The sequence below is a fragment of the Lathamus discolor genome, chromosome 3, assembly GCF_037157495.1.
Source record: "Lathamus discolor isolate bLatDis1 chromosome 3, bLatDis1.hap1, whole genome shotgun sequence".
NCBI classification, from domain to species: domain Eukaryota; kingdom Metazoa; phylum Chordata; class Aves; order Psittaciformes; family Psittacidae; genus Lathamus; species Lathamus discolor.
Genome location: NC_088886.1, coordinates 39,707,900 through 39,732,205, shown reverse-complemented (window position 1 = coordinate 39,732,205; position 24,306 = coordinate 39,707,900). Strand labels below are relative to the sequence as shown.

Genomic DNA, 24,306 nt, shown 5'->3' with positions numbered 1-24,306 from the left:
CCCTCTCTAATGCAATCCAGAGAGGTCATTGAGCTAACCTATGGATAAATTTGGCCCTTGTGATATAAATTTCTAGCTCAGACATTAGAGGGTACTGACTAATGTATGAGCAAGACTGACGCTGATTAATGTATGAGCAAGGCTGGTATCTTCTACATAAAAAGGCAAACAATGCTCCCCTGGCAGAAGCTCCCCTTCAATTCGTAAAATGGCAGCAAAGGGAAAAATAAGTTTGCAATCATATGTATAAAATAAATATATCTTCTTTAGTACTTTTCTGACAGTTATTTTATTTCTTTCTTGCTGGCAAAGGTAGAATTTAGGGAGATTTATTTATCTCTGTATACCTTCCATTAGAAAACCTATATTCACTCTGTTAGGTGAGTTCTTCAACTTTTATTTCCAAAAACATAGTGACAATTAATGGTCCTCAAAATATAGCTAAATCTTTAAAAAAATCATCTCAGCAGAAAGGACTCTCATGGTTATTTGGCCCCATGTTTTGTGGGTCTACAGAATACCACTAAATATTTCGTATCTTATTTGATTCAGTTAATGTAACTGTTATTCTCCCACAGAGCTTTACACCTTGGCTGTTTCAAGAAAAACTGTATGTGGGGGAGAAAAACAGAAAATGTTGTAGGATTGTCACAGTAAATTGGCTTTAGTACCTGATAGCCCAATGTGAGACGATACCCAATTTTCTTTTCCTCTCTTCTGATAACACTGTCTGTGTCACACAGGCAAGGAGAGGATCTGAGGCAGCATCAGCTCACAGACACTACAGGCTGTGGCACTGCAGTGCTCCTTGGGACACCCTGGCACTGTGCTGCACAGCCAGTTCTTCGCCTCCTGTCTTGCAGGAGAAACGGGGCTGCCTGTGGGCTGTTGCCCACTGCTGCTGGCTTTCAGATCAGGAACCAAATTACGTGTCTGTACAGCTAGACAGCTCAAAAACAGGCTGTACTTTACGTGCTTCAACTCCAGAGCAACCTCAGAATTATTTCTCAGTTTCAACAGCTCAAAGCAGACGTGTACACATGCCACAATTTTATTTTTATTTCCTGATCTGAGTACAGTGACACAGGATTAGTGCCAGTAAATTCATATTTGGGACTATGAGAAAACTAAAGTCAGAATGCAGCCAACAGTAGGAACCATTGCTTAAAATATTATTCTCTGTTAACCCGCTTGGTTGTTTGCTTCATGAATTGTAACCAAATGTGGCTCTCTCAGGTTTATACAAACCAATGTGTAGGCCCACACCAACACATGGGTAAACATGCAAAAAAACACTAATACAGTCCTTTAGATTAGCGTTCCTTTTTAATATAGATTAGCGTGAGGACATTTAAATCATATTTCAGTTCTCCTTTATGCTATGCTCACACTGTCCCTAACGAGCAAAATTTAAGTCAGTGTGGTATGTGCAGCACAACCCTTCCATTTGCAGCTGGGTGATTCTGTGTGCATTGCTGGAGGTCAGGCACTGCAGGCTGTTTTCAGACTTGAGTCTCATTCAGTACAAGGATTCATAGAAAGGCCCACTGCCTGCCACAGCAATAGTGTTTCCAAATGGATGTCATCTTACTAATTTGGTTGTAAAATTACTTTATTAGCACAGTTGAAACAGATGTTATTTCAGGGTGTTCTGGGAAGTGATTTGTATCATCGCATCCTACAATGCTTCAGTCAGTTTGTTTTGTTTTACTAAAATCAATACCCTATGCTTTAATAAAAGTAAGTGAACTAGCTTAATGAGAGACTCTACTTTGGTAAGCAAAGCAGTCGGATCCTTTCACTCATATTTCTGTTTGATAAATGTTTTAATTATCTTAGTTGCAAGTAATGTCTGTGGACTTTTCCCATCTTTCCTTTTTAGTTCACTCTTTCATCTGTTTTTAGCTGGCACTTGAGGAAGGGGGTTTCTGACAGTGAGTGGGGTTTTCATGAGCTGCAGAGCTGTTAGGCAGGCATGGGTTTCTGCAGAGCACTGGTGCGCCAGAGGCAATCTGCTGTATGCTGCAGCTGCGAACCTGCAGCAGAGCAAGGTCACAGCCTTTCCTGCAGGTGCGTTTGTAACTCACAGGTAGCTGTAGGTTGTCAAGTGTTTCTGTCTGTGTATGTGGTGCACTCTTGTGCTTTCCTTGGTGAGGCAGGTACTCTGTAGATGACTGTTAAAGATGTGTTAAATGAGTCCAGCTCCTTCCCTGCAGGCAGCTGGTCCCTCTGGGCCAGCAAGCTGGAGTGCTGGCGTAAAGCCTGTCTGTCTGGGGAGGAGCCATGGCTCCTCTATGCTGCAGAGGCTGATTCATAAGGTACCCCCATGTCTCCTTCCCAATCAATAGACTGTTAGCAAGCAGTGTCAGACCCATGGAGGTCAGACCTGCTAGTGAGGTTCATGTTAGTTGTGCACAGGCAATTTTACAGCAGAGTTATTCAGTAGAGAAGACAACATGGATTAGGGGGCATCTGGCAATACAGACCTGCATCCAAGGCTGTGTCTTCCTTCACCTTTGTACTCTCTGCTAATCGCAGGAGCTGCTTTTTTGAGGAGTTTTGCAAGAGGCACAGCATAGCAGGACCCAGACTGCAAGGCCACTAAGTAGTTCTGTGGTCTGGTTGTGGTGATAGAGAAATTGTACCTCTGCTTCTAGAGATGGGAAGTGAAAATTCACTGGAAAACAAGTCAGCAGTAAAGAGCAGAGATTGAGCTGGACCCCTCTGCTATCTCTCCTTTCCTGTGTCACACTGAGGGCCCAGTTCTGACCAGTTTGCAGTTACAGGCAGGGGATCCCAAGGTAACCCTCAGCTGATGCTCATGGTTGTCAGGGCCATGCTTGGGGTGACCCTCGTGGTAGAGTCCTGCTCTTCCACATCCCATAGCCACCCAAGCCTTGAGTCGGTGCTGGAGCAGTCAGGTAGCTTTGTGCCCTGGAAGAGTCCTGCCGCTGAGAAGCAGTTTTGTGCTGCCCAGGTTCCACCACTTCATGGTCTCTTTCTGCCAGCAGTGTGGCTCTGAGTATGGGCCAGTACAACTGTAGTACAGGTTTTTATCTCCTAATTTACATGGGTACAGCACATTGCAAAATGTCAATGAGTTTCAGTATAATACAAAGTGGTTCTGATAAAATATGCTATTATTTTGCAGTGGTTGTAAGATTAAAGACCACAGGATATTTATATTAGTATGAAATTATCTCAGTAGAAAATAAATGGGGTAGTCTTTTATTTACAGAGAGTGTATTGGGCTGAAATCAAACATGGATATCTCTTAAGTTACACAATAATAGACTGGTTTGTAGTTTTATTTTTAGTGTCCATTATTACATAGCTGATAGCACAGCAATGAAAAGTACAGTTAATTAATAGTGTACTTGAGAGTAAAATTTGCCTGTTTTTTTTTCTCATTCACATGGATGAAGAACCAGAGACATTAAAGAAATTACTCCCATTCATACAACTTTGACTCTTTTTTTAATTCAGTAATCTCTCTCTGGGTTTTTGTCCAGTGTTTCAAGTGGACTTGTTCCGTGCTTCCAAACAGTTCAGTCACTTCCTCAGGAATACAAAAACATGTGGTGTGCTCTGTTGCCTGGCTTAAATAGATATGAAATAGAGAAAGAGAGTTTCATTAACTCTGAAGTTGTTTTTCCCTCTAAAAATTAGTTTGGAAGAACAGTCTAAATGCCTTGAGTAACTACTTTATTTAGATACTAAAGATAAACACTCCAGACTAAATTTTATTTGGCAATTACAGTGGTAGTTCAGTGCCTTTGCATTCAGTGGGACAGAAGAGTTATTTAATCTTTACTGCAGTGTAACAGCTCCACATTTGGTCTTACAGCATTATTTGGTCTTCTATATCTAATTATCTTCACAACATGTGATAGCCGTCAAGGGCATCTGACTCTTTTCTAAAACAAGCAAACAAAAAAATAGTACTTGCATGCTCTCTGGCTTAATGTTTTAGTCTAAATAAAGCATATCCTTGATGCAGCGTATTTCTTTCTGAATATCTGCATGGACAGCCTGTTCAATTTTGTAAAACTAAATGATTGTGGTCGTCTGGTCTTGATCCTGTATTAAACCTCTGTAATTTCTCAATCAGTGCTGGCTGTCACCAGGGTCAGAAACGTATTTATTTGTATCTGAAGCTAAGTGTGGTGTGACAGCGTGTCGGGGCTCTTGCGCAGATGCCTTTCTCCCTGAGAGCGGATGTTTATACACATTTTGGACGTGTCCCCCTGAGAGCCTCAGGCTTTCTCCTGTGGCCAGGAGTGCTTGTTTATGGTGGCATTGCTCAAGTGCAGATCAAATGAGTTTGCTCCATGAGCAGCTATGCATTGAGTGCATGCAAGGGAAGCTTGGACAGGAGAACCAGCAGAGGCTGGCAGGGGATGCTTGTCCTTGTGGTCTTGCTCATGTGTGACATTTGCATGGGTGTTCTTTATGTCTTGCAAACATGGCAAATTTTTTTTCCCATCAGTAACAGAAACTCACCACAGTTGTGCTCAAGATGATATCCAAAAAAAGTTCTTACATTGACAGCATGGCAAGTGTAAATATTTGAAGTGTGTTTCTTCTTTTCTCTGATTGCAGCCGATGTTTTCTGTTACACCGAGCTTAGCCACCAATGCGTCAGCCGCCTTCAACCCCTATCTGGGGCCTGTCTCCCCAGGCCTGGTCCCAGCGGAGATCCTGCCCACTGCCCCAATGCTGGTGACAGGGAACCCTGGTGTCCCGGTTCCTGCCGCTGCTGCCGCTGCTGCCCAAAAGCTGATGAGGACAGACAGGCTGGAGGTAGGAGCCAATATGTGTAACTTGCTCTCACAAGTTGTATCATTTATTATGTCTCCTAGATATAAAATACTTTGTGTGTAAAAGAAAATAATGCAGGTTTTACTTCAGCTGATAATACCAAATCTCAGTAACAGGTAAGGATGGGAAGTGGCTGAGTGATTGTACAGTAAGTTAATGCTTGTGTTTCTGCTTCTGACCCTCCACTACAGAAAGAAATGGAAATACTGAGCCCTTTTAGGAATAGCCACGGCAGCAGCAAGAGCACCTCAGAACTGTGTTAATGTATGCCCAGAAGGTGTTAATGTATGCAATGTGGGGAGTCCATTGGTATGGGTACTGAGCACCAGGGGCTGTGTAAAGGTTGAACTTCAGCTGCCTGTGTAAAAGATGACTTTCAGCCTCTCTCTTTAGGTTCTCTCTGGACAGATGGTGCTGGCACTCCCCCACTGGCCTCCCACACCCAGCTTATCATCCTTGCTACAACCCTGACAAATGCTAGTGCTCTCTAGCTGATGCTCTCCCGTGCCCTCAATCTTACTTATCTGAAAGGCCTGACAGTGTTTTCGGCACCTTATCGGGGCTGTGGCAGCATGGGTGGTGAGCCAGTGACATGCCACCAGCTGCCACGTGCTTGGGGCACGCCTGCAAGCATAGCCTGTGTGTGGGCACATACAGCCCTGGCAAGGTCCAGTGATTAAAATGCAGCGATGGGAGAGGCTGAGCACAAGGGCTGATCCACTGTCACCCCAGTTGTTTGTTGGACATGGCAATGTGTTAGGGCATGCACTGGCCTACAGGAGGTCGGCTCTCCCTGTAGCAGCCGCTGGTGCTCTCCCTCTCTGGCATGCACAGCAGCCAGCATCAGCTTTGATTGGCAGTGGAGAGAGACGAGTGTTGCCGTGACCCATCCCTGCAGCCCCAGCCTTCATGTTCTGCCCTCAGCCCCCAACTCAGTGGCCTGTGCTCAGCACCAGTTTTTCTGTAGCACTGGTGCAGCAGCAGGTGGCAGAGTTCCTTGCAACATCTCTGCATGGGAAGGGTGTGAAGGCTTGGGAGTGCAGGGGTGGATGGGTTGTTCTGGTCTTGTTTATGGTCCCTGAACTCAGGGAGCATGATGGGAGGAGCGAGAAGGATCTCTCTTTCACAGCGCATCTAGTTGTAATTGTAATGCTTTTCTTTCTGCCCATGTATCTACATTAACAGGGATTAACTTCCCTTAGAAGGAAAATTAATTCCTTTTTCTTAGTTACATTTTTGACTGATAAGCTGCTGCTCAGAACGCTGCGAGCTGGGAGGAGCGTGAAGAGTCATCTGGCAGCAAGCATTTCCCCCTGCCACTGTCACTATTCTGAGACTTCACGTCACCACAGGTTCCCCTTCTGTGGGATCGCATCATTTCCCTTTTTAGAGATGTTTTCTCCAAGGAAAGCGTTCCCCAAAGCATGGTCAGGTTACAGGAGAGGCAGCCACACTTTGCTGAGACCTGATGCATGGGTGGCTGTTTGGAATCACCAAGGGATGTTTTTCCTTTGAGGAATCTATTTCACAATGAATAGTTTCCAGAAGTGGATTAAAACTGAAATGCAATCAGATAAATTCATAAATAAATCATGCTAGATTTGGAAATCAGTATTGAGAGAGGACACCAGTGGCAGGAAGCCCTTTGGTTCACAACACCATGGTCAGCTGCTGTGTTTGATTGTGCTTCCACCTCTGTAGAGGCTGTGGTGCTGGTCAGTGGTGCTGGGGACATGTGGGCTCAAAACCTTTCTGTGGATAAGCAAGAGCAGGACATACCTGAAGTCCCTGAGCACCAGCTCTGCTCATGGCTGGGAAAGCAGGTACATCCGTGGGAGCCCAAGAGGGAGTGCACGGGGGCATCTCTTCATGTGGTGCCTCCAGGGCAGACTGTGACCAAAGTGCACAGGGAGCTAATGAAATCTGGGACTTCATAGGCAGGATTTGGTCCTCTGGATGCTTGTTTTCTCTTTATATTGCTATTTAAGCAAAGTGATACACTGCTGAGCCAAACTCCTCTGCATGAGAGGGAGTTGTGAGAGTCTTACTCTCACAAAACACTCAGGGCACAGTCTGCAGTAAAAAATGTTTTATCAATTAGGAAAAGCCAGGAGAACCATCTGATACCAGTAAAATTAAAAAAAAAAAAAAGCTGGGTGGTTTTGCCTTGAATTTCCATGGAAAAGAAGATGATGGCCTTAGAAACTTCGGAAAAAAATGCAGAGGCTTTGACTGCCTCTTTTGTCACCTTTCCTGGTGAGATGGCACTGTGCGAGGACTCCTCCGGGAGCAGACTTCATTTGCTGCAGGAATTGCTATCATGCAGAAGCGTGCTGGGTCCGTGCGTTCTGGCTGCGCTCCTGCAGGGCAGCACCCTACAGCAGGGGGAGCCCGCGGCAGTGCTGGGAAGGCAGCACCAGCTCTCGTGGGCTTGGCTCATGGGCAGAATGCGGTTGAGCAGGGCACTTACTTCTCAGACATGTTCTCCCAGTGAGTAAGGTCCCAGCTCATCAGGACCCAGCAGCCTTTTCTGTGGTAGTTGCTTTTATCTTGATGGGTTCCGCCCGTAGGAGATGAATTTGTCCTTCCTAATGGGGCCCTTCCCTTGGTTCTGCTCTAGCCATTGCACCATGTCGGTAACTTTAGAGGAGTCCAGCTTCTGCTGCCCTTTAAGCTGCTTAAGTTTTTACTTTGTCTGGGATCAGAAGCACATCACAGAATCATAGAATGAATCACATCCAGGTTGACCCACCGACTCTGCAATGCCACACCATGATGCTTTCTTCCAAAATCAGTATCTGTTGTGGGGAGAGGGTGTCTTTTCTTCTTCCTTTTTTCCCTCAGCAAATGCAGTTCAAGTAGTGAAATATGTAGGTGAGAAAATAATTTGCTGCTGCTTGCCAGTATTGGTCATTTGATCTGGAGCATCCAAATTTAGTATAAAAATACCAAATAAGCACATAATTTCTATTAACAGCAAAACATCGTAATGGACTTTATAGATTATGGAAATGCAGAACTGATTTGAGAGATTTTGCATGGTCTGGTTGTTACCTCTCAGAGGAGCCAGCATGTGTCCACCTGCTCTTTAAGTTAAGTTATTGCTGTCGGTATTGTCATTTGTTATGACACGATTAGAGAGCTTTATAAGGCTTAGCTTGCTCTCCCTTGGAATGAACTGTCCTTCAGCAAAATAACCACTGTGATGTTAGCATCTAATCTTGGAATATGATTTGTTCTGCTTAGAATTTTAAATATTTATTTTCAAGAATTATGTACTCTGGCATAAAGTAAGTTAGCACACATGTTCTGGGATACTGAATCAGACTGTTCCACAATAAAAGCTCTCAATACATGTACCTGGGATCTTAAGAAAAGCAGGCAGACAACATAAATCTGTCTGGCAGTGTGCCTGGTCTCCTGAATTAATATGAATATTCATAAGATAAGGTCAGTGACTGTTACTAGCAGTAGGATTGATTTCGTATGTGTTTGGACTGTGTTGCCTGTACAGATAGCATGCAGATGTTTGGGTGTCCAGTGCATTCAGCCACTCCCATAAGGAATCTGGATCTCAGGGTGGAAATTTCATGGGTTGAGGCCTTTCCTACAGCTTTCCTCACACTCCTCTCCTGCCAGAAATATCTTTAACAAAAGCGTGGCTCTTTCAGTCAACTAGAAGAAAAGCAAGGATAGGGAAGTGAGAGAGAAAGTAATTGCCTAACCACTTTATTTAAAACACGTGTTTATATTTAAATGCCATCATTTTCTGTTAGAAGTGTTCAAGAGTCAAAAATTACCACAACCAAGCTGCTGTTTCCTGCTTATTTCATATATACCATTTTTTTTCCAGAAAGAAGCAGCTTAGAAGTGCCTGTAGATCTTGGGTCATCAGAAAATCTGACCTAGTGGTGCCATTTGCTTAAATGTTTGGAACATACAGGATAACAGTATGCCCATTTTGATAAATTCTCTTCAATGCAGAGGAAACAAGAGGGGTGACTTACCCTGGAAGTGGAGGGATCTCAGCTCTGTTGTCTGTGTCCCTCTGGCCAAAGCTCTGTCCAGCTTCTGGGTGAGCAGTGCAGGACCTCTGCCATAGGTGTGGTGACACAGCGGCGGGCTCCCCACCAGTGTGGGCAGCTTAAATCCGAGCAGGGCAGTCAGAATAAACGCAGGCCAAACTTAGAACAAGTGAAGCGAACTGCAACAAATCAGTAAGATTGCGGCACTAACTCAGCGTTTTTGCCAACAGGCCAAAGACCCACAGCTGCCTCTTCTGTTTATGTTTCTGAACATACTAAGTTGAAAATTATGATAGTAATTACAGGACTGTTAATAAATAACTAGATAAAAGTTCTCCAGATCTGAAAGACCAGGCAACATGCCATACTTCTGTGCCTCTCTCTGCTCAAGCAGATGAGTGAAATACTGCTGCATGCCCATGGCAAAAAACACCACCCTTTTCAGTGATTGCTTTTAAATAAACAAGGATTGGAAACATTCTTGGTTACTGTCAAAGTGGTTGAAAAGCCATTGCTGGTCACAGTCATTAGAAGGACTGCCAGTATTATGGTTTGTGTCTGACTGCTGTAAACCATCATTCAGAGATCTGCTTAGGAACACTGAGAGCAAAGCCATTCATCACCTTATCTCAGCTACTGCATGACAGCTCTGAAAATTTGCTCTAGACATGACAAAGATTATCTCTGCCTAACTATTTCATCTTTCTGGTCATTCTTTGGTTTTTAACTATGGTAAAGTTAGCTTATCTGTGGATGCATTTTTTTTCTCTTTGTGTATATATGCACTTATTTACATCATCTTTGTGTTATTAACGGAGTAATAACACGAAGTAGAGTTAATAGTTAGTAGAGTTCTTGCTTACATGTGGCATGGTTTTGAGACCTTGGTTTTCTGGATGACCAGTCCAAGACAGATCAAAGACAGTCAACTGACATCAGTTGCATCCTTTCTGTTAAGAGGAAAGGGCTTGAGTTTACTTCTAGACTGCAAACAAATAATCAAAGGAAATCATGCTTTTTGGTCTGTTTGAGAGGCCTGCGTTTGGCTAGGAAGCACTGGTCTGTGACCCAGAAAGTGTTCTGAGACGATGAAAGAGAGCACACTGTAATGCAGATGATGTGGCTGACCAGCCCAGGATAGGTCTAATGGAGAAGCGTGGACATGACACTCCATTTGGCTTGAGAATGAGAGGGAGAGAGACCAGGAGTCCTGTGTACGCAGGGCTGGTGCTTTCACACAGCAGATGCCAGAAGAACTGTGATTCTGATGGCTTAAAAAGGCACCACATTCTTCCCAGTCACTGAACTGGCTCATTTGGCTCTGCTGCAAATATAAACCTAGAGTCTTTGTCACCACATGGAAAAAAGCTATAAATAGGGTCATGCTGGAATGACACTGGACGAATTGATGTTTCCTGTGAAGGGGTTCACAGATGGCATTGTTCTTGTCCTTTTGGGATGTCGTATCATAATTTTTAGGTCATGGGCAGCTGGTACTTGAAGCAGTGCAGGGGTTAAAAAGCAGCTAGAGCACTAGCATGGATGGAAACCAAATAACAACCAAATTTGGTTTGTTGCAGGGATCAAAGCCAGGGTTCTTGAGGAAATACTGATGATCCAAGCTCATGGGCACCCACCTTGAAAAGGAAATTCCATCTACTAAAGTGGTTTTATTTTTACACAAACTTACTTGCTTTTGTCCCCTTCTGTTTCCTATAGTCTTTGGAAAACTGAAATGACAAATGCATTTTTGTTTGTGGTTGTGAAGACCTGACCATGAAAGGAACACACATCATTTTTTCAAATGCAGGGTTTGCAAGGTGTGTGAAGAGGGAGCTGCTGTTTGTTGCACAGGTGATGAGAGTCGTGTCTGGTGGTGGCCGCAGGTCTGGGAGGGCTCTGTGCTGTTTCAGGCCGGCCTGGAGTCCCAGTACCAGTAAAACGGGTGCTGCAAGGGATCCATCCAGCCGAGCAGGTTTCTTGGTGCCGTTTCTGATTCCTTCAGCGTTGTTCGGCTGCTGTCACACGGCAGCGGTGTGGCAGCGGGAGCGGTGGCCGCTCTGGCTGCAGCCTCTTATCTTTCCCACCACGGCCCAGCTTCCCGCTGATCCGCAGGGCGATTGCCGGTCAGCCCGGGCGAGGCAGCCACCACCACTACGGGTTTTGGATTGCCCTCTTGTGGCGAACTTCTGGATGGTGGCAGGCCGTGCTGTACTGTACATCCCATGGGTGCAGCTCGCTCCCTGATGTGTCACAAAGCGCCTGTCTGGTGGGGCTGCTCGGGGACAGCCATGCAGTCCTCCTTCCAGCACCTCTGGCCAGTCACCTTAACTACTGCGTTAAGTCTTGCTAACTTGGTCACAGCCAGATCACAGTGGAGTGTGACCATGTCCAAGCACTGTGGTGCTTGGGGTGATCTCTGAGAGCTAGCCACTGCACGTTTCTTCAGAAAACAGGAAAAAACTGGTGGGCAGCTAGGTGCAAGCAAAATAGAACCTGCTGTGTGATTGGCTCTTGATCCTGGTGGGTTTTGATGCTCCGACATCAGAACTGGCTTTAGAGCAGCGTCTGCTGCCAGAGAGCCAAGCCCACCATCCCACCCCGCTGTGTTCTATGGTGAGACAGGCACTCGTTCTTGCAGCACTCTCACAGATGTTCAGAAATCCTTACTCTGCTTCAAGTTGTGCCTGCAACACCCATCACCCAAGTTAAGCAACTTTCTGTCCTGATGTTGCAGGTATGTCGAGAGTACCAGCGTGGCAACTGCAACAGGGGAGAAAATGACTGCCGGTTCGCTCACCCCGCCGACAGCGCAATGATTGACACCAACGATAACACGGTCACTGTCTGCATGGATTACATCAAAGGGAGATGCTCACGGGAAAAGTGCAAATACTTCCACCCTCCTGCACACCTGCAAGCCAAGATCAAGGCTGCCCAGTACCAGGTTAATCAAGCTGCAGCTGCCCAGGCAGCAGCGACTGCAGCTGCCATGGTAAGTGCGGAAAACACCTCTGGAGTTGGAGTATGTTGATGAGAGACAATAACTGACGTGTAATAGCTGTTCTTGCTGAAGGGGGTGCGTGTGCTCGGGGTCCTAGCCACTACGTGGTGCAATGAGCTTTCTCAGCATGTGGTGCCAGATCTGCTCTTAAGTAGTTTCAGACTGTTAAGGTGTTTCACTAATTTTGCCTGCTGATGTACAGAGTATCTATATGTACATATATGTGTGCATACATGTGTGCGTGTCTGTACGTGTGTGTGCATATATGTATATATAGTTTATTGTATGTTTGTGTGGGTAGATGTGTATCTATCTAGTTGCACGGATAGATAAACCTGTATTTCAGTTACCGTAAGTCCATGTCTGTAGAGACTTAGTTTGAAGTCAACCTTATTGTGTTAATGCTGTTCATAGCCCACTTCCCTGTCCCCTGCCTGAGGACTGTCAGCAGCTCTCACCAGCCACTAGAGCAAACGTCCTAGTCGTAGCAACCAAATGTGGAACTGTTCAGGGACTGGTGTCCTAGTGAGGAGACGACAGCACCCTGAGGAGGGCCCTGGAGGCACATTGTCCTGGCTGTGCTCAGCCCATGGGGGTGTGGGAAGAGGAGCACAGCAGGCGTGCTGGGGTGCGGTGGCCAGGGGGAGCAGGAGCAGCGGTGCGAGGCGGTGGCCGCAGGCTCCCAGAAGGCACTCCACTGCCGGCCAGCGCGGGTGGTGACCGGTCGTGGGGAGCCCCGTCTGTGCTCCTGCGTAGCCCTGAGCGCCCCGCGCCTCACCCGCCTGCCCGCGCGGGGCCGCCTGCCGGCCCCCCGTGCATGCCTAGTCTTGTTACCGTTGTACACGGCATCCGGTGATTTGTTTTTATTTGTTTTTTCTCACCTACCCAAATGCACTGCTGCCCCCATGATGCACCTCTGCTTGCTGTTTATGTTAATGCGCTTGACCCCACTGGCCATTGCCATCATGTGCTCGCTGCCTGCTAATTAAGACTCAGTCGGCTGTCAAATCACTGAAGCGACCCCTCGAGGCAACCTTTGACCTGGTACTATGACCTTTCACCTTTTAGCTTGGCATGTAGCTGTATCGTAGAGTCGAGTTTGGGGTTAATGTGTAAAACGGAATATCCTGCTTTCCCTCCCTTACCCCTGGCCAGAGGCGAGGGGCGGCCAGGCTGGACCAGGCCCCAGAGCAGGGCTCCAGACCCCACCGCCCCTGCGCTCCACTGGCCCCTTCCTGGCCCCTTCCCTCCCCTCCCATCCCCCTGTCCGTCCGTCCGTCCATCCCGTCCCATCCCGTCCCCTCCCCAAGGGTGCCATGCGGGCGGCCGTGGCGCAGGGCCAGCCACGGGCGCAGGGTGCGTTGGCATGGCTTCGCGGCGCTGTGGCGCGGAGGTGGCCTGGGGGTGCCAGCATGCGGCGCGCGCTCTGCATGCCCGGGCAGGCGCTGGGGCCCGGGGAGTGGGTAGTCGCCAGTGGCCCTGCCATCTGCTCCGGACGGTGACTATTAACATTGCTTCTACGTGTTGATCCTCATGGAGCTAGCAGTGCTGCTTCCCCCTACCCCAATAGCCTCGCTCCTGACCAAAACCCTGAAGCTTTACAGTAGCATAATATTTACACCAGTTCCTATAATGTATGGCTCTGACACATTACCTGTGCCGCTGTAATGGTAGGCTAAAGTAGTGCTCCCCTGTAAAGCTTTTACCTTGCCTTTTATTTGGTAGTTAAGTCTGCTATGCTGCTTGCTTGCTCATGGATAAACATGGTGCTGCCTGGTTTTTTGCCTTCTACTGATATTTCTTTTTTCCTTTCTCTCTTCCTTTTCTTCTCTCTCCTGTCCTCCTCCACCCCCAACCCACCCTTTTTTTTTCTTTTTTTTACTGGACTTTATTTTTATACCCATCCACCATTCAGGGAATTCCTCAAGCTGTACTTCCCCCATTACCAAAGAGGCCTGCGCTTGAAAAAACCAATGGTGCCACTGCAGTCTTTAACACTGGTATTTTCCAATACCAGCAAGCTCTTGCCAACATGCAGTTACAGCAGCATACAGCCTTCCTCCCACCAGGTAAGTGCTTCTCATTTGCCTTTTTCTGGGGAGGGAGAAATGGGAATTCTGGAAAAAATACACGAGGAAATAACCATTTGTTCCTGGCGGCAAATGCATAGAGGTATTTGTGCGTGCAGCGGCCGCTGGTGCCGGGGTGAGCTCTGCGGTGCCAGTGAGCCACTGGCCAAGGAGGTGCTGACTGCAGGAAGGCTGGCTTCTCTCTGCTTCTCTTGGAAGCTGGGTGGGTGTTTTCCAGTCTAACATAAAAATCAGCATCATCTTCTGTCATCCCAAATCAAAATGTGAAATCTTGTGTCTTGTTCCTCTTTCCCTCAATTAACTTCTCTTTGTTACACATCTCTCAAGCTGTTGTATTTGTTTCTCTTTGCTGTAAGACCCCTTTGCCTTTGTGTGCTTAGCAACAGTTGTTCTCAGTCACACACTTGGAAGTTTTGATTTTAATTACAGTGCAGTGATCATAAAAGGCACAGGCAGGCAGTCTCACAGGTAGGCTGATCGTGAACCTACACAGAAATCAAGGTTCAGGCCTCTACCACTAAAGCCCCAGGGCTAATTTTGGATTAAGCAGAGCCAAGGTGTACCTGTTCTTATTCAAGAGTGATCAAATCTACGCTTGTCTCAGTGTAAGAAGAATTGATGCCTGTACTACTTACATAAACAAAAGTCCCTTCAGAGGACAGGTGATGGGACTCGGAATGTATGTTTTGGTTCTGCAAACAGCGCTTCATGAAGAATTGTGTAACTAGTATGCCATGTGAATTTATACCTGTATTAACACAGATGTGTTAGTTTTTCACATATGAACCCACACTAAAACAGCAGTATCATTCTAGGAGGTATGCAGAGGATTTCTGATAGATCTGTACTCAGAAAATCAGAAAGGGTCCGTGAGGACAGCCCTTCGTAATGCAGGCTAGTTGAGGGGAGAAAAGAAAATACAGCTATTCAGTCTTTACCAAGAACACCTAAGTATTTTATCCTAAACATTTTTGGCATGTATGTTCCCAGGAATTCAGTATAATGCCTTTTACCGTTCTTTTTTGATCTCACATACAACTCTCAGGTGTAATTTAAATGGCACAAAAGTCAGTTGCTTGATGTAATAGCTTGATTTTAATAGCTTACAACCTCTGAAATCTATTAGTAAAAGCCTCTTGCAAAGCTTGTTCGAGTTAATAGAAAGACTGATTAAGTTTTAGATCAAATCTCTAGCCCACATTCTAAAATTCATATAAAAACGTGTGCAATCAGAGTCCTTCATGTAAATATTAAACACTTGTTTTGGCAAAGCATAACTGATGTAATTAGCAAGCCATTAAATTTTCCAGCTTCCATTAAATCAGTGTGGGGCTGGATCATTTCTGGAAGTACTCAAGCTGATTTGAATCACACTCTTTGAACTTAGAAGCTGTCATTATGGTTCATGTGCCCCAGAGCTCACTTGCACTACTACATCATTGACCATGGTCTTTGACGTTGGCACTTACACACCACCTACCTCAGCCCTTCCTCTAGCAAATCTGTACTGAAACCTACAGGAGTTTGCGCAGTGGTTCCTGATGAGTCATTTGACCTTTCTGGACTGCTGAAGTTCAGTTTATGTTAAACAAGAAAAGCAAAGGATTTTTTAGTGTGAGCTACATTCTCTTTTTATATTTTTCAGGTTCAGACACCCAAAGTGTAATTCCTCATATGCGTTCTTACACTGCTTCAGCTGCAGTGTATAAAAATGCAGGAGGTCTGAGGACAGGATACTTGTAGAACCTACACAGTGTCAGTGTGTCCCCTGTGTAGGATCAGCATGTACCTCTATGGAGGATCTTGGCAGGACCCTCCTCTCTGCATGGCACTGCGCTTTTAGTGTTTCACCCTTGAGAGTTTTCCACTCATGGTCCAGGGAAACCCAGATACCTCTTCAGAATTGTAAGGCGGAATTCTGGCTGCCTGTATGCAAGGGCATGCAAAAGCAAATAAAAGGATCATCTGTGCCAGGGGATAGACATAGCACTCTAGCATGCTTTAAATGATTATATGTTCTTAGATACTCATCTCACTGCTCTTGAATAAAGCCCTCTCTTTACATGGCTCCCCTCTTGAGGTCTCACAGAAACCTTGACTGCTGGAAGTTGTCTCCAGACTGAGAGGGAAGTCTGAAAGGGGTTGCAAGAAAGAACAGGGGACACTTGTGGTATTGGCTAGTTGAAATAAGTGGAGTTAGTCTGCCAAATGAGGAGGCTTTGCATGACTTAGTAGATGTTCACAGCTGGTTTTGGTACTTTGGACCTGGCTGCCAACTCCTGACAGCTTGGCAGATGTGTGGGCAAATGTTTTGCTGTGGGGCTGTGAACTTGTAGAGCACCCGTTATTTGGCGTTCACTACTTCTACACATTTGTCCTGCAGTAACTGTAAGCTGGCTGGGGGTATGTCTATATGTGCTGATAAGAGAGCTCCTGTGGGCAACAAGATAAAATTCTTGCCCTAGTGCTTGTTACCGTGCTGTGCCTCAACTCACTGTCTCCTCAGTTGTGTATATACAGCTGTTCTCAGCCTGTGCGTGTCAACTGGGCAGCCAGGCAGTCTTTGAGAAGCATAATCCTCCAGAAGAAAGGGGTCAGGTTTACAGTTTACAGGATCTGTTGGCACGGTGCACCTGCAAGGGGCAGAATTGTATCAGGGCAGCTGAACTGCAGAGCCAGCCTGGAAGGGCTTCAGCCACCTCTGCCGTTAAGATAATGCATTGCATTTTCATGTAGTACCTCCAGCTTCAACACCAGAGAACTTACTCATGGCTAGGATTCAGTGCACAGATAGTTTCCTAAAGTGGTGTCTGTGTGAGCACCTTCATCCTGATCTCCTCCAAGATGTTAGGGAGGGAAAAATAAGGCACAACTGTTCACCTTGACAGGAGTGCTTATTCTTTCTATGGTGATATTAGGATTTAATATATTGGACTGAAAAAATAGACTGAGGGGAATAATAGGAGGAAGTAAAGCTCCAGAAAACATAGAATATTTATAAAAATAGCTTTATGCCACTGTAGAAATAATCTGGTTGTGAAGTTATGATCAGTTAACTGAGAACATCCTTGAATTAAAATTCTGCCTTGTGCTGAAAAACTAGGGAACATTCGAAACTGCATATTTATTATTCATGTGTTCTCATTAGTCAGTCAAAGCTTCTGAAGTCAAAATGAATATTAAGGTCATAGCAAAAATAATTTTTATTTCAGGTAAGAGGGTCATACAGCATTATGTCTTCATATTTGCAAGTTATTGCACCCTAGCTAGTATTTTCATTTCTGCCTGTGTTCATTTGCTTCAATTCCCTTTCAAAACTGTGTGCACTGGTTATAATGATGACAACTCAGACTAGAATTTCTAGCTGAAAAGCTTTACAGTGATATTTCAGAGCCATTATTAATATCTAACTTGTCTTTAATGTGTAGACATAATAATGCATGGAATGATGTAGTATTCCAGATCTAAAAAGTATGTACAACATTATAAATAGGGCACTTCAGCACAGAGACAGAACTCAAGGGTTCTTCTCCGTAACCTTATTAACATTAAAGAGATGTCATAGTAGGAACTGAGAAAGCAGTTTTATGTACTGTTCGTACTTTATAAACAAATTTTGCTTCATTTTTTAATCTTGCAAGTGATTCCATTGACTTCAGCCATGATTTGTGCATGGGGAAGTCAAAAAAGCTACCCTTCTTTTAATCTTTCTTCATGAATATTTTCAGTATCTTCCATGAGGGAGAGATAGAAGAGTAATTAGGAAAAAGTAATTAGGAAACACGCTCTTTTCTTTGTGGCCTTACATATACAGTGATGACAGTGAATAACCTTGTCCCAAACAGTAACTGTACTGACTGACTTTTTCCCTGCTTAGTTAAATACTTCTGAGATTGTGCAAGCCACTAAAATGCTTGGCACCAGCTAAAACGACTTCCTGTCCCCCAGTTATGTCATGTAATGTCAAGGAAGCAGCATTGCCGTGGCTCACATTGGCAGTCTTCTAGAATTTGTTTGCATTTCCACTGCAGTCTTTGGGATTTTAGATTTCATTTCAGCTTCTGCTGTGTCAGGCATAATTAGTAGTGTTAATAAGTGTTATTATTAAATAAAAAGTGAATTGTATATTAAAAATTTATATCCTGAAATATCAGTATATATTTTTCTATCATATTGGAAGCAAAAATATAAGGTTCTGAGTTCAGTCTGGTGGAAGGCATTTTGCCGTTTAAAGTAAACAGAATTACCAACTTAGTGACATATAAAAAATGATACCATAATGTTTCTAAAACCACCATACTGCTGTTGGCTCTGGTTGCAGGGCAGAAATCACCAGGTGCTGCCCCTTGAGTTATTTTTGTGTAGCCTAGGGAGAGTTGCAGGTTGTGAGTCTAGACACCAGCAGCTTAAAATACCTCCTGTAATCATAGAATCATAGAATAGTTAGGGTTGAAAAGGACCTTAAGATTATCTGCTTCCAATAACGTAGGAACAGATGCTGAACAAGTGTCTTAGGTGCTGCCCTGAGCTGTACAAGAGACATTAGCTATTCTGTCACTCCTCTGACCTGTGTATTAAGCACATTGATGCAGAGGACAGCCAGCACCATTTCCACTGCACCAGCAGCTCACAGGGGTCGTACAGATACAACCAAGGCACTGCATGCCAAATTCAAAAAGCAGAAAAATTTAAGACCAAGAGAGGTTTAAAATAGAGCTAAAGAAACTTTTCCTGGCCATGCTAATCCTCTATGGTACTACAAAGGCAAACACAATAAACCAGCACACAGTTCAACGAGCTCCTTCTCCTTCACTGAAGACTAGTTGGAATGGATCACTGTGCTATTGTATGGTTTGATTGTGCTGACAGTTACATGCCACTGTTCCCATAATAACAATTTTTCTTCTTTGTTCAAATGAAATTTCTAATTACACGTGTGATGGGTTGTTTTAATTCTTTTCCCTTTCCAAATCCACCTTCCTTCAATGCATGATGGGCAGGCTCAATATTGTGCATGACACCCGCTACAAGTGTTGGTAGGTGCCAGCTTTGTTTCTTGATTATCTTAAACCTGTGGTGCAGCTCACAGACCCTCAAAATCCACTGCTAGATTTTAACTTATAGCTCTCGTGCCGGTCCACCTCCCTTAGCCTCCTGCCCTAACACCTGTCAATTAAATGCAGTTGTTTTGATTTAATTGACATGGACATACAGATGTTGTTAATTTTGTAAAGCAGTTTTTTGAATTGCACATTGTTTATTGGTGGATTTTGATTGGACTATGAGTTCCAGTGTTTAGAAACTATCTTGTGTTATATAAAGATTGTATCTTACTATAGCCACATACTGTCCTTCAACAAGATTAATTTTTGTTTGCAGTAAATACTTGGGTTGAATTTTTAAAAGGCAAAAATTTGTAAATATAAGGGCATAAAAATTCTTCTGTTGATTTTTGTATTGAAATGGTTAATCTTGTTTATATCGATTTTCTTGATTTGATGGTAACAAGCATTTTCCCCTTTTTTTCTCTTTCATTTCCCACCCCTCTTTCTCCCTGGAATGTTGTCCTGCTTTGCACTGTGATTGCATGTCACGCGCTGGCAATGATGTCTCGGGCTTTTTGCTGTGATAAATACCATGCTCAATTCTCCTACCACATGTCGCTCTGGTTCCCATACTGCTACACTCTTCTGTATGTTTGCTTATATGATTTTCCTTCCGAAAGTTCCCATGGTGCACGGTGCTACGCCAGCCACTGTGTCTGCAGCAACAACATCTGCCACAAGTGTTCCCTTCGCTGCAACAGCCACAGCCAACCAGGTTTGCTAATTTACAGCTTTTCCTTACAGACAACTTGAAATTGGTGCTTTTAATGAGCATGGGGGTTTGATTTTACCTCTTGTTGGCCTACACATTCTCTCTAAGATCTGCAGCACAGCTTAATAAGCCTTTATCCATGCTCAAAAGGTGCTGCAGTTCCATTTCTGATGCTAAAAATAATTGATAATAGGGTTTCTGACTCAGTCTTAACATTTATGGGCCATGCTGCTTATTTCTGCTCTCAGAGATGTAAAGAGAAAGGGATGATACATGGAACCCATTATTTATTTCTATTTCTGTGAAGCCGACAGTTCCTTTTAGTACAGAACTCCAGTGAAAGCCAGTAAAACCACTGTGCAGAGGGGTTGCAGGATCACACTTTCAACCATCTGAATTTAGCAGCCTGAACGTGTTCTGACTCTCTTCTTCCAAGAACCAAACAAAACGTTTGATCAAGGGCCACACAGAACCTTCTTTTAAACATTTGTTTCAGCTTGCAGTTCTGCTTGGAAATGGCAGACTTCAGTTCAGAAAATGTCCATTAGAGCCTAGTTTTATTTCTAAATAGTTACCTTAGTTGTTGCCATGTTTGGATGTACTTCAGGAATAAATGAGTAAGGCTTTATTAAGTAAGTGATTAAAAGTCCTCCCAGAAAAGCCAAGAAGAGGTGCTCAAAGATGAGCTGCAGGACCAGAGGAGCTGCAGTCCCCACACGCACCAGCTGGAGCTGCGCCTGGGAACAGAACGTGGCCTGTTGTTTTTCTCTGGCTGGGTTGTCAAAAATGCAGATTTCTATAGTACATCTGGCTGAAACTGCAACAGTAAAAGCTTTTTAAAGACCCTCTTGTTCCTCTTATAAAAACAAATTTTTTTTTTTTTTAGATTTACTAGGGAATTAGAATTGCTGATGTCATGAACCCATCAATTCTGGTCTAATATATATGTATTAGTCTCTACTCAGTGGGAATCACTTTTAGAAAAGGGAGCTAAATGTTTTCTTCAGCATTTGGCAGGCATGTTTCTGTATGTGTAATTCTGGAGGTAAATGTCAGTTTTTAAGGCAGGCTTACCGACATATTCAGCTTCCTAAGTCATTAGCACTAACTCCTTAAACAATTCCAAATCCCATGGGAAAGCTGTTGGGTGTGCATCACAGCTGGACACTGGGCAGCAGTGTATGTGCCCATATGCACATGCTCCTCTGTGCTTGGGGTGGATAACACCAGCAGCTCTGGCCTTACTGCAGCACACCAAGTGCTGCACTGCCACTGAAGGTGCCGCATGCTGCAGGCTCTCACAGGATTAAGCCCAGAATCTTTGGCTTCGAGCCTCTCCACCTTTGCCTGTTGAGCACTCCCAGTTTGTACAATGCCCAGCTGTACATTCTTTGATAACCTGTCTGCTTACTGATCTCTCAGTAATTTATTACGCCATACAGTTAATGTAAGTGTGTCTCTATATCCTTTGTAAATCCAGGGAGTTGTAAGAACAAGCCAAGCCACAGGAAAACATCATTGTTTTTTAAAATCATCTCTGTCTAAATAGCCATGCGTTTTCCCCAGTAAATTACAGGGCAACTTTCTGTTGTAGAATCAGATCATTTCATGCATATCCTCCCTGGAGCCTCATAACATACCTAGTACAGTACTGCAGCCAAACCTCAATATATACATATATAACAAATATATGTATATACTCTGTGAGCAATGCTGAAGTTATTTAATGCCACACGATGCAATGTGCATGCATGCCAAAAGTCTTAAGATCTGGCCCTTCATCTTCATTGACTGGTGTTGAAGGTCCTTGGTGTGTTTCGACAGCCCTATCCCTGATGCTTCTACACAGTTGGGTCCAAGAGCCTGTCCTGCAGCAGTAGAAAAAAAATGGTATGAGAAGCTTCATTATGCTTGAAGCACATTTCTGTTCGAGATGGCAATGTTGTAGAGTTGTGTGGAGCTGCTAGGGGAGGAGAGGGCACAAGGGGTGGAAAAACCGACACCAAGACCTGTAAATGATTTAGTTAAGAAGAAACCTTCCCATTCACATTCTCATGCAGATTAACAGGTCTCCCTCAGTATCCATCAGGAAAAAGAAGTCTTTTCAAGTGCAACAGCCATTTGTGGTTGTACAAATCAATTTTGTGCCAATGCCCCAACATGTTTCCCTGTGCATGGGTGCATCTCTTGCTCCCTCCAGCCAGATGTGGTCCTGTCTGTACTACAGGGTTCCTCATGGTTCCTCCAGCACCTGCACACCTCAGTGCTGGCCTTCTCAAGGACCTGGCCCCAAGGGCTTACTCTTGACCCACCCCACGGGGCTGCACAGTTGGGGCATAAGGCTCCTGTGTAGAACAGAAGTTTATACTGCTGATGATCTGATCTGATTTTAATACTTTTTTTATGGGAAACTGAGTTGATGGGGCACTTCAGGAGAGCCACATCCTGAACTCTGCATATGCAGATGAACATTTTGAGAATTGTTTCACTGCTTTGGGGAGTCTCAGCTTTTCAGCTGACCCACTGTGATGCCCATGGCAGCAGCGGGCAGCTCTTCTTGACAGCGGATTTTCACCAGCCACGGAAATCAAGCTCAGGGCATCTTAGGTTTGGCATTCAAAAACCCAAGACACTGAAAGCAGTGAACACTTCACAAAATCAGACTGAAACAAGGCCACTGGAGAATTTGTCATTTTAAATGATACGCTGAAAGCACAGAATTTTGTGTAGGCCAACAAAAAGGGCTATTTTCAATTACTGCACTGCATGACTTTTGTAGATTTTAACTTCTCTTGTTTTCTAAACAACCAATAATACTTATATTTGTCAATTAGTACTTAACACAATGTTTTCCAGTTTTAAGTTGCTATTGTAGCACTTCAGTTGACTTTAACTTCTAGTTGAAATACAAAATCCGCCAACTCACGGCCAATCCTTACTTTTCCAAACTTACGTTCTATAGCAAAATGCTGTGTCTCTGGGTTGGCTCATTGCACATGTTATTCACTGTTTAAATTTTTTACCTATAGATACCCATAATATCTGCCGAACATCTGACTAGCCACAAGTATGTTACACAGATGTAGACATTTTTTCATCAAACAGTAAGTTCCCAATGTATTTTTTCTTGCATTTTTCTTACTTTCGTGTGTGCATAATTTGTCTTTTTCATGGACAGGATGTTTTATTTTCTTTCTGAGAAAACTAGTAAGATATGGGTAGGAGGCTCTGAGCTCCACTGGCATGCCATTCTTCTCTGAGTAGTGACCCCGTAGTTAGCAGTGACCACATTAGCTAGTGCATTGGACCAAATGTTGGTATTAGTTTGTACATGGAGCAAAATCAGAGTCTAAAATTAGAGGTTGACATTTTGTTTATGAAGGATGATGGCTCCAGCACTAATGTGAGCCAAGGGCCAGGTCCTGGGGGGAGGTGGTTATATTAAGCTGTCTTTAGAAAGAACAAATTTTAAATCTCCAGATTTGGAAAGCTAGCATCTCTGCAAACACAGGTGTAGTTGTCTCTCTAGCTGACGCCTGCTTTCTCACAAGTGCAGGTTGTCAGGTGACAACAATATGTTATGTACAGTATTTCCCTGGCATGGGTGGTATGGTGAGGAGAGGTCCCACAGTGTGGGTGCAGTTCACACCTGCGTTATGTCAGTGTGAATGGCAATTGGAGATAGTCTAGGTCAGCTTCATATACTGCAATCTTCATCCTGAATAGCTTGAAATCTAGGTTTGTGTGCCTAAGCTTAAGAGACTTTTTTTCTCCCCTGTATCTTCCTGTGAGTAAACTGTAGATTCCAGTCTGTTACTAAATTGCCTGTTGTCATTAAGACCACCCGCAGCACATCACCTCCCCGAGGACAGCTTGTCATTTGTACTGCCTTTCTCTCCCTTGCACTCCATTTCTGCTGTGGCTTTTATTGAATGACTCAGCAGTAATGGATTTATTACTTAGGGTGAGGATTAACTGATTTGCCACAGTGGGTTTATAATAATAGATATTCTTTCAGGTGAGCAAAGCCGTTGTTAAACTGCTTGAGTGACTCAGCTGGGATGCCGCTTATCTGCAGCGTAAATGTGCTACCAAGCTTCCCCCTGCAGTCAGCTGGGACTGGGGGTGTCCCCATTGTAGAAACCACGCTTTAGAGGCATCCCTCATGTGATAGGCAACAGAGACTAGAGAAACAACTACACTAGTCGTGCAGTTAGGTGTGAAAAATTACCTTGGGAACACAGGGCCCAGATTCCTGAGGATATTTAGGTGCCTCTCAAATATTGGCTTTACAGGGGCAGCAGCAGCAGAGGAAAGAGAGAGGGCCTGGGGCAGCTGGAAGCATTGATGCAGTGCTGGATGGGGAGCTGCCTCCCAGGGTCTGGGCTGTGGGGCCGGGAAGCCATCCCCAAGTTCTGATTCCACAGCTGGGGCTTAGGAACAGCAGGAGGCCAGCATCTTGTGCACTTTTACCACTGCAGAATTCAGGTGTAATGGGAAGCTGTGCTACAAGAACACCTACTAAAGGGAGGGACATCCCACAGGGGGC

General features: G+C 44.5%; 1 protein-coding gene across 16 annotated transcripts in view; it reads left to right on the top strand.

Annotated features, from left to right (window-relative positions):
* MBNL1 (muscleblind like splicing regulator 1) overlaps positions 1-24,306 on the top strand; it is a 133,166-nt gene that overhangs the window by 105,356 nt on the left and 3,504 nt on the right. For 11 of the 16 annotated variants that reach the window (XM_065674740.1, XM_065674750.1, XM_065674737.1 and 8 more), the window contains 7 exons: positions 4,603-4,803; positions 11,584-11,841; positions 12,841-12,894; positions 13,766-13,919; positions 18,941-18,976; positions 19,666-19,760; positions 22,787-22,861. In XM_065674740.1, coding sequence (XP_065530812.1) covers positions 4,603-4,803; positions 11,584-11,841; positions 12,841-12,894; positions 13,766-13,919; positions 18,941-18,976; positions 19,666-19,760; positions 22,787-22,843 — 855 coding nt within the window. In that variant the 3' untranslated portion in view covers positions 22,844-22,861. The remainder of the gene's footprint in view (positions 1-4,602; positions 4,804-11,583; positions 11,842-12,840; positions 12,895-13,765; positions 13,920-18,940; positions 18,977-19,665; positions 19,761-22,786; positions 22,862-24,306) is intronic. The other 5 variants (XM_065674739.1, XM_065674738.1, XM_065674744.1 and 2 more) reach the window with 5 other exon arrangements.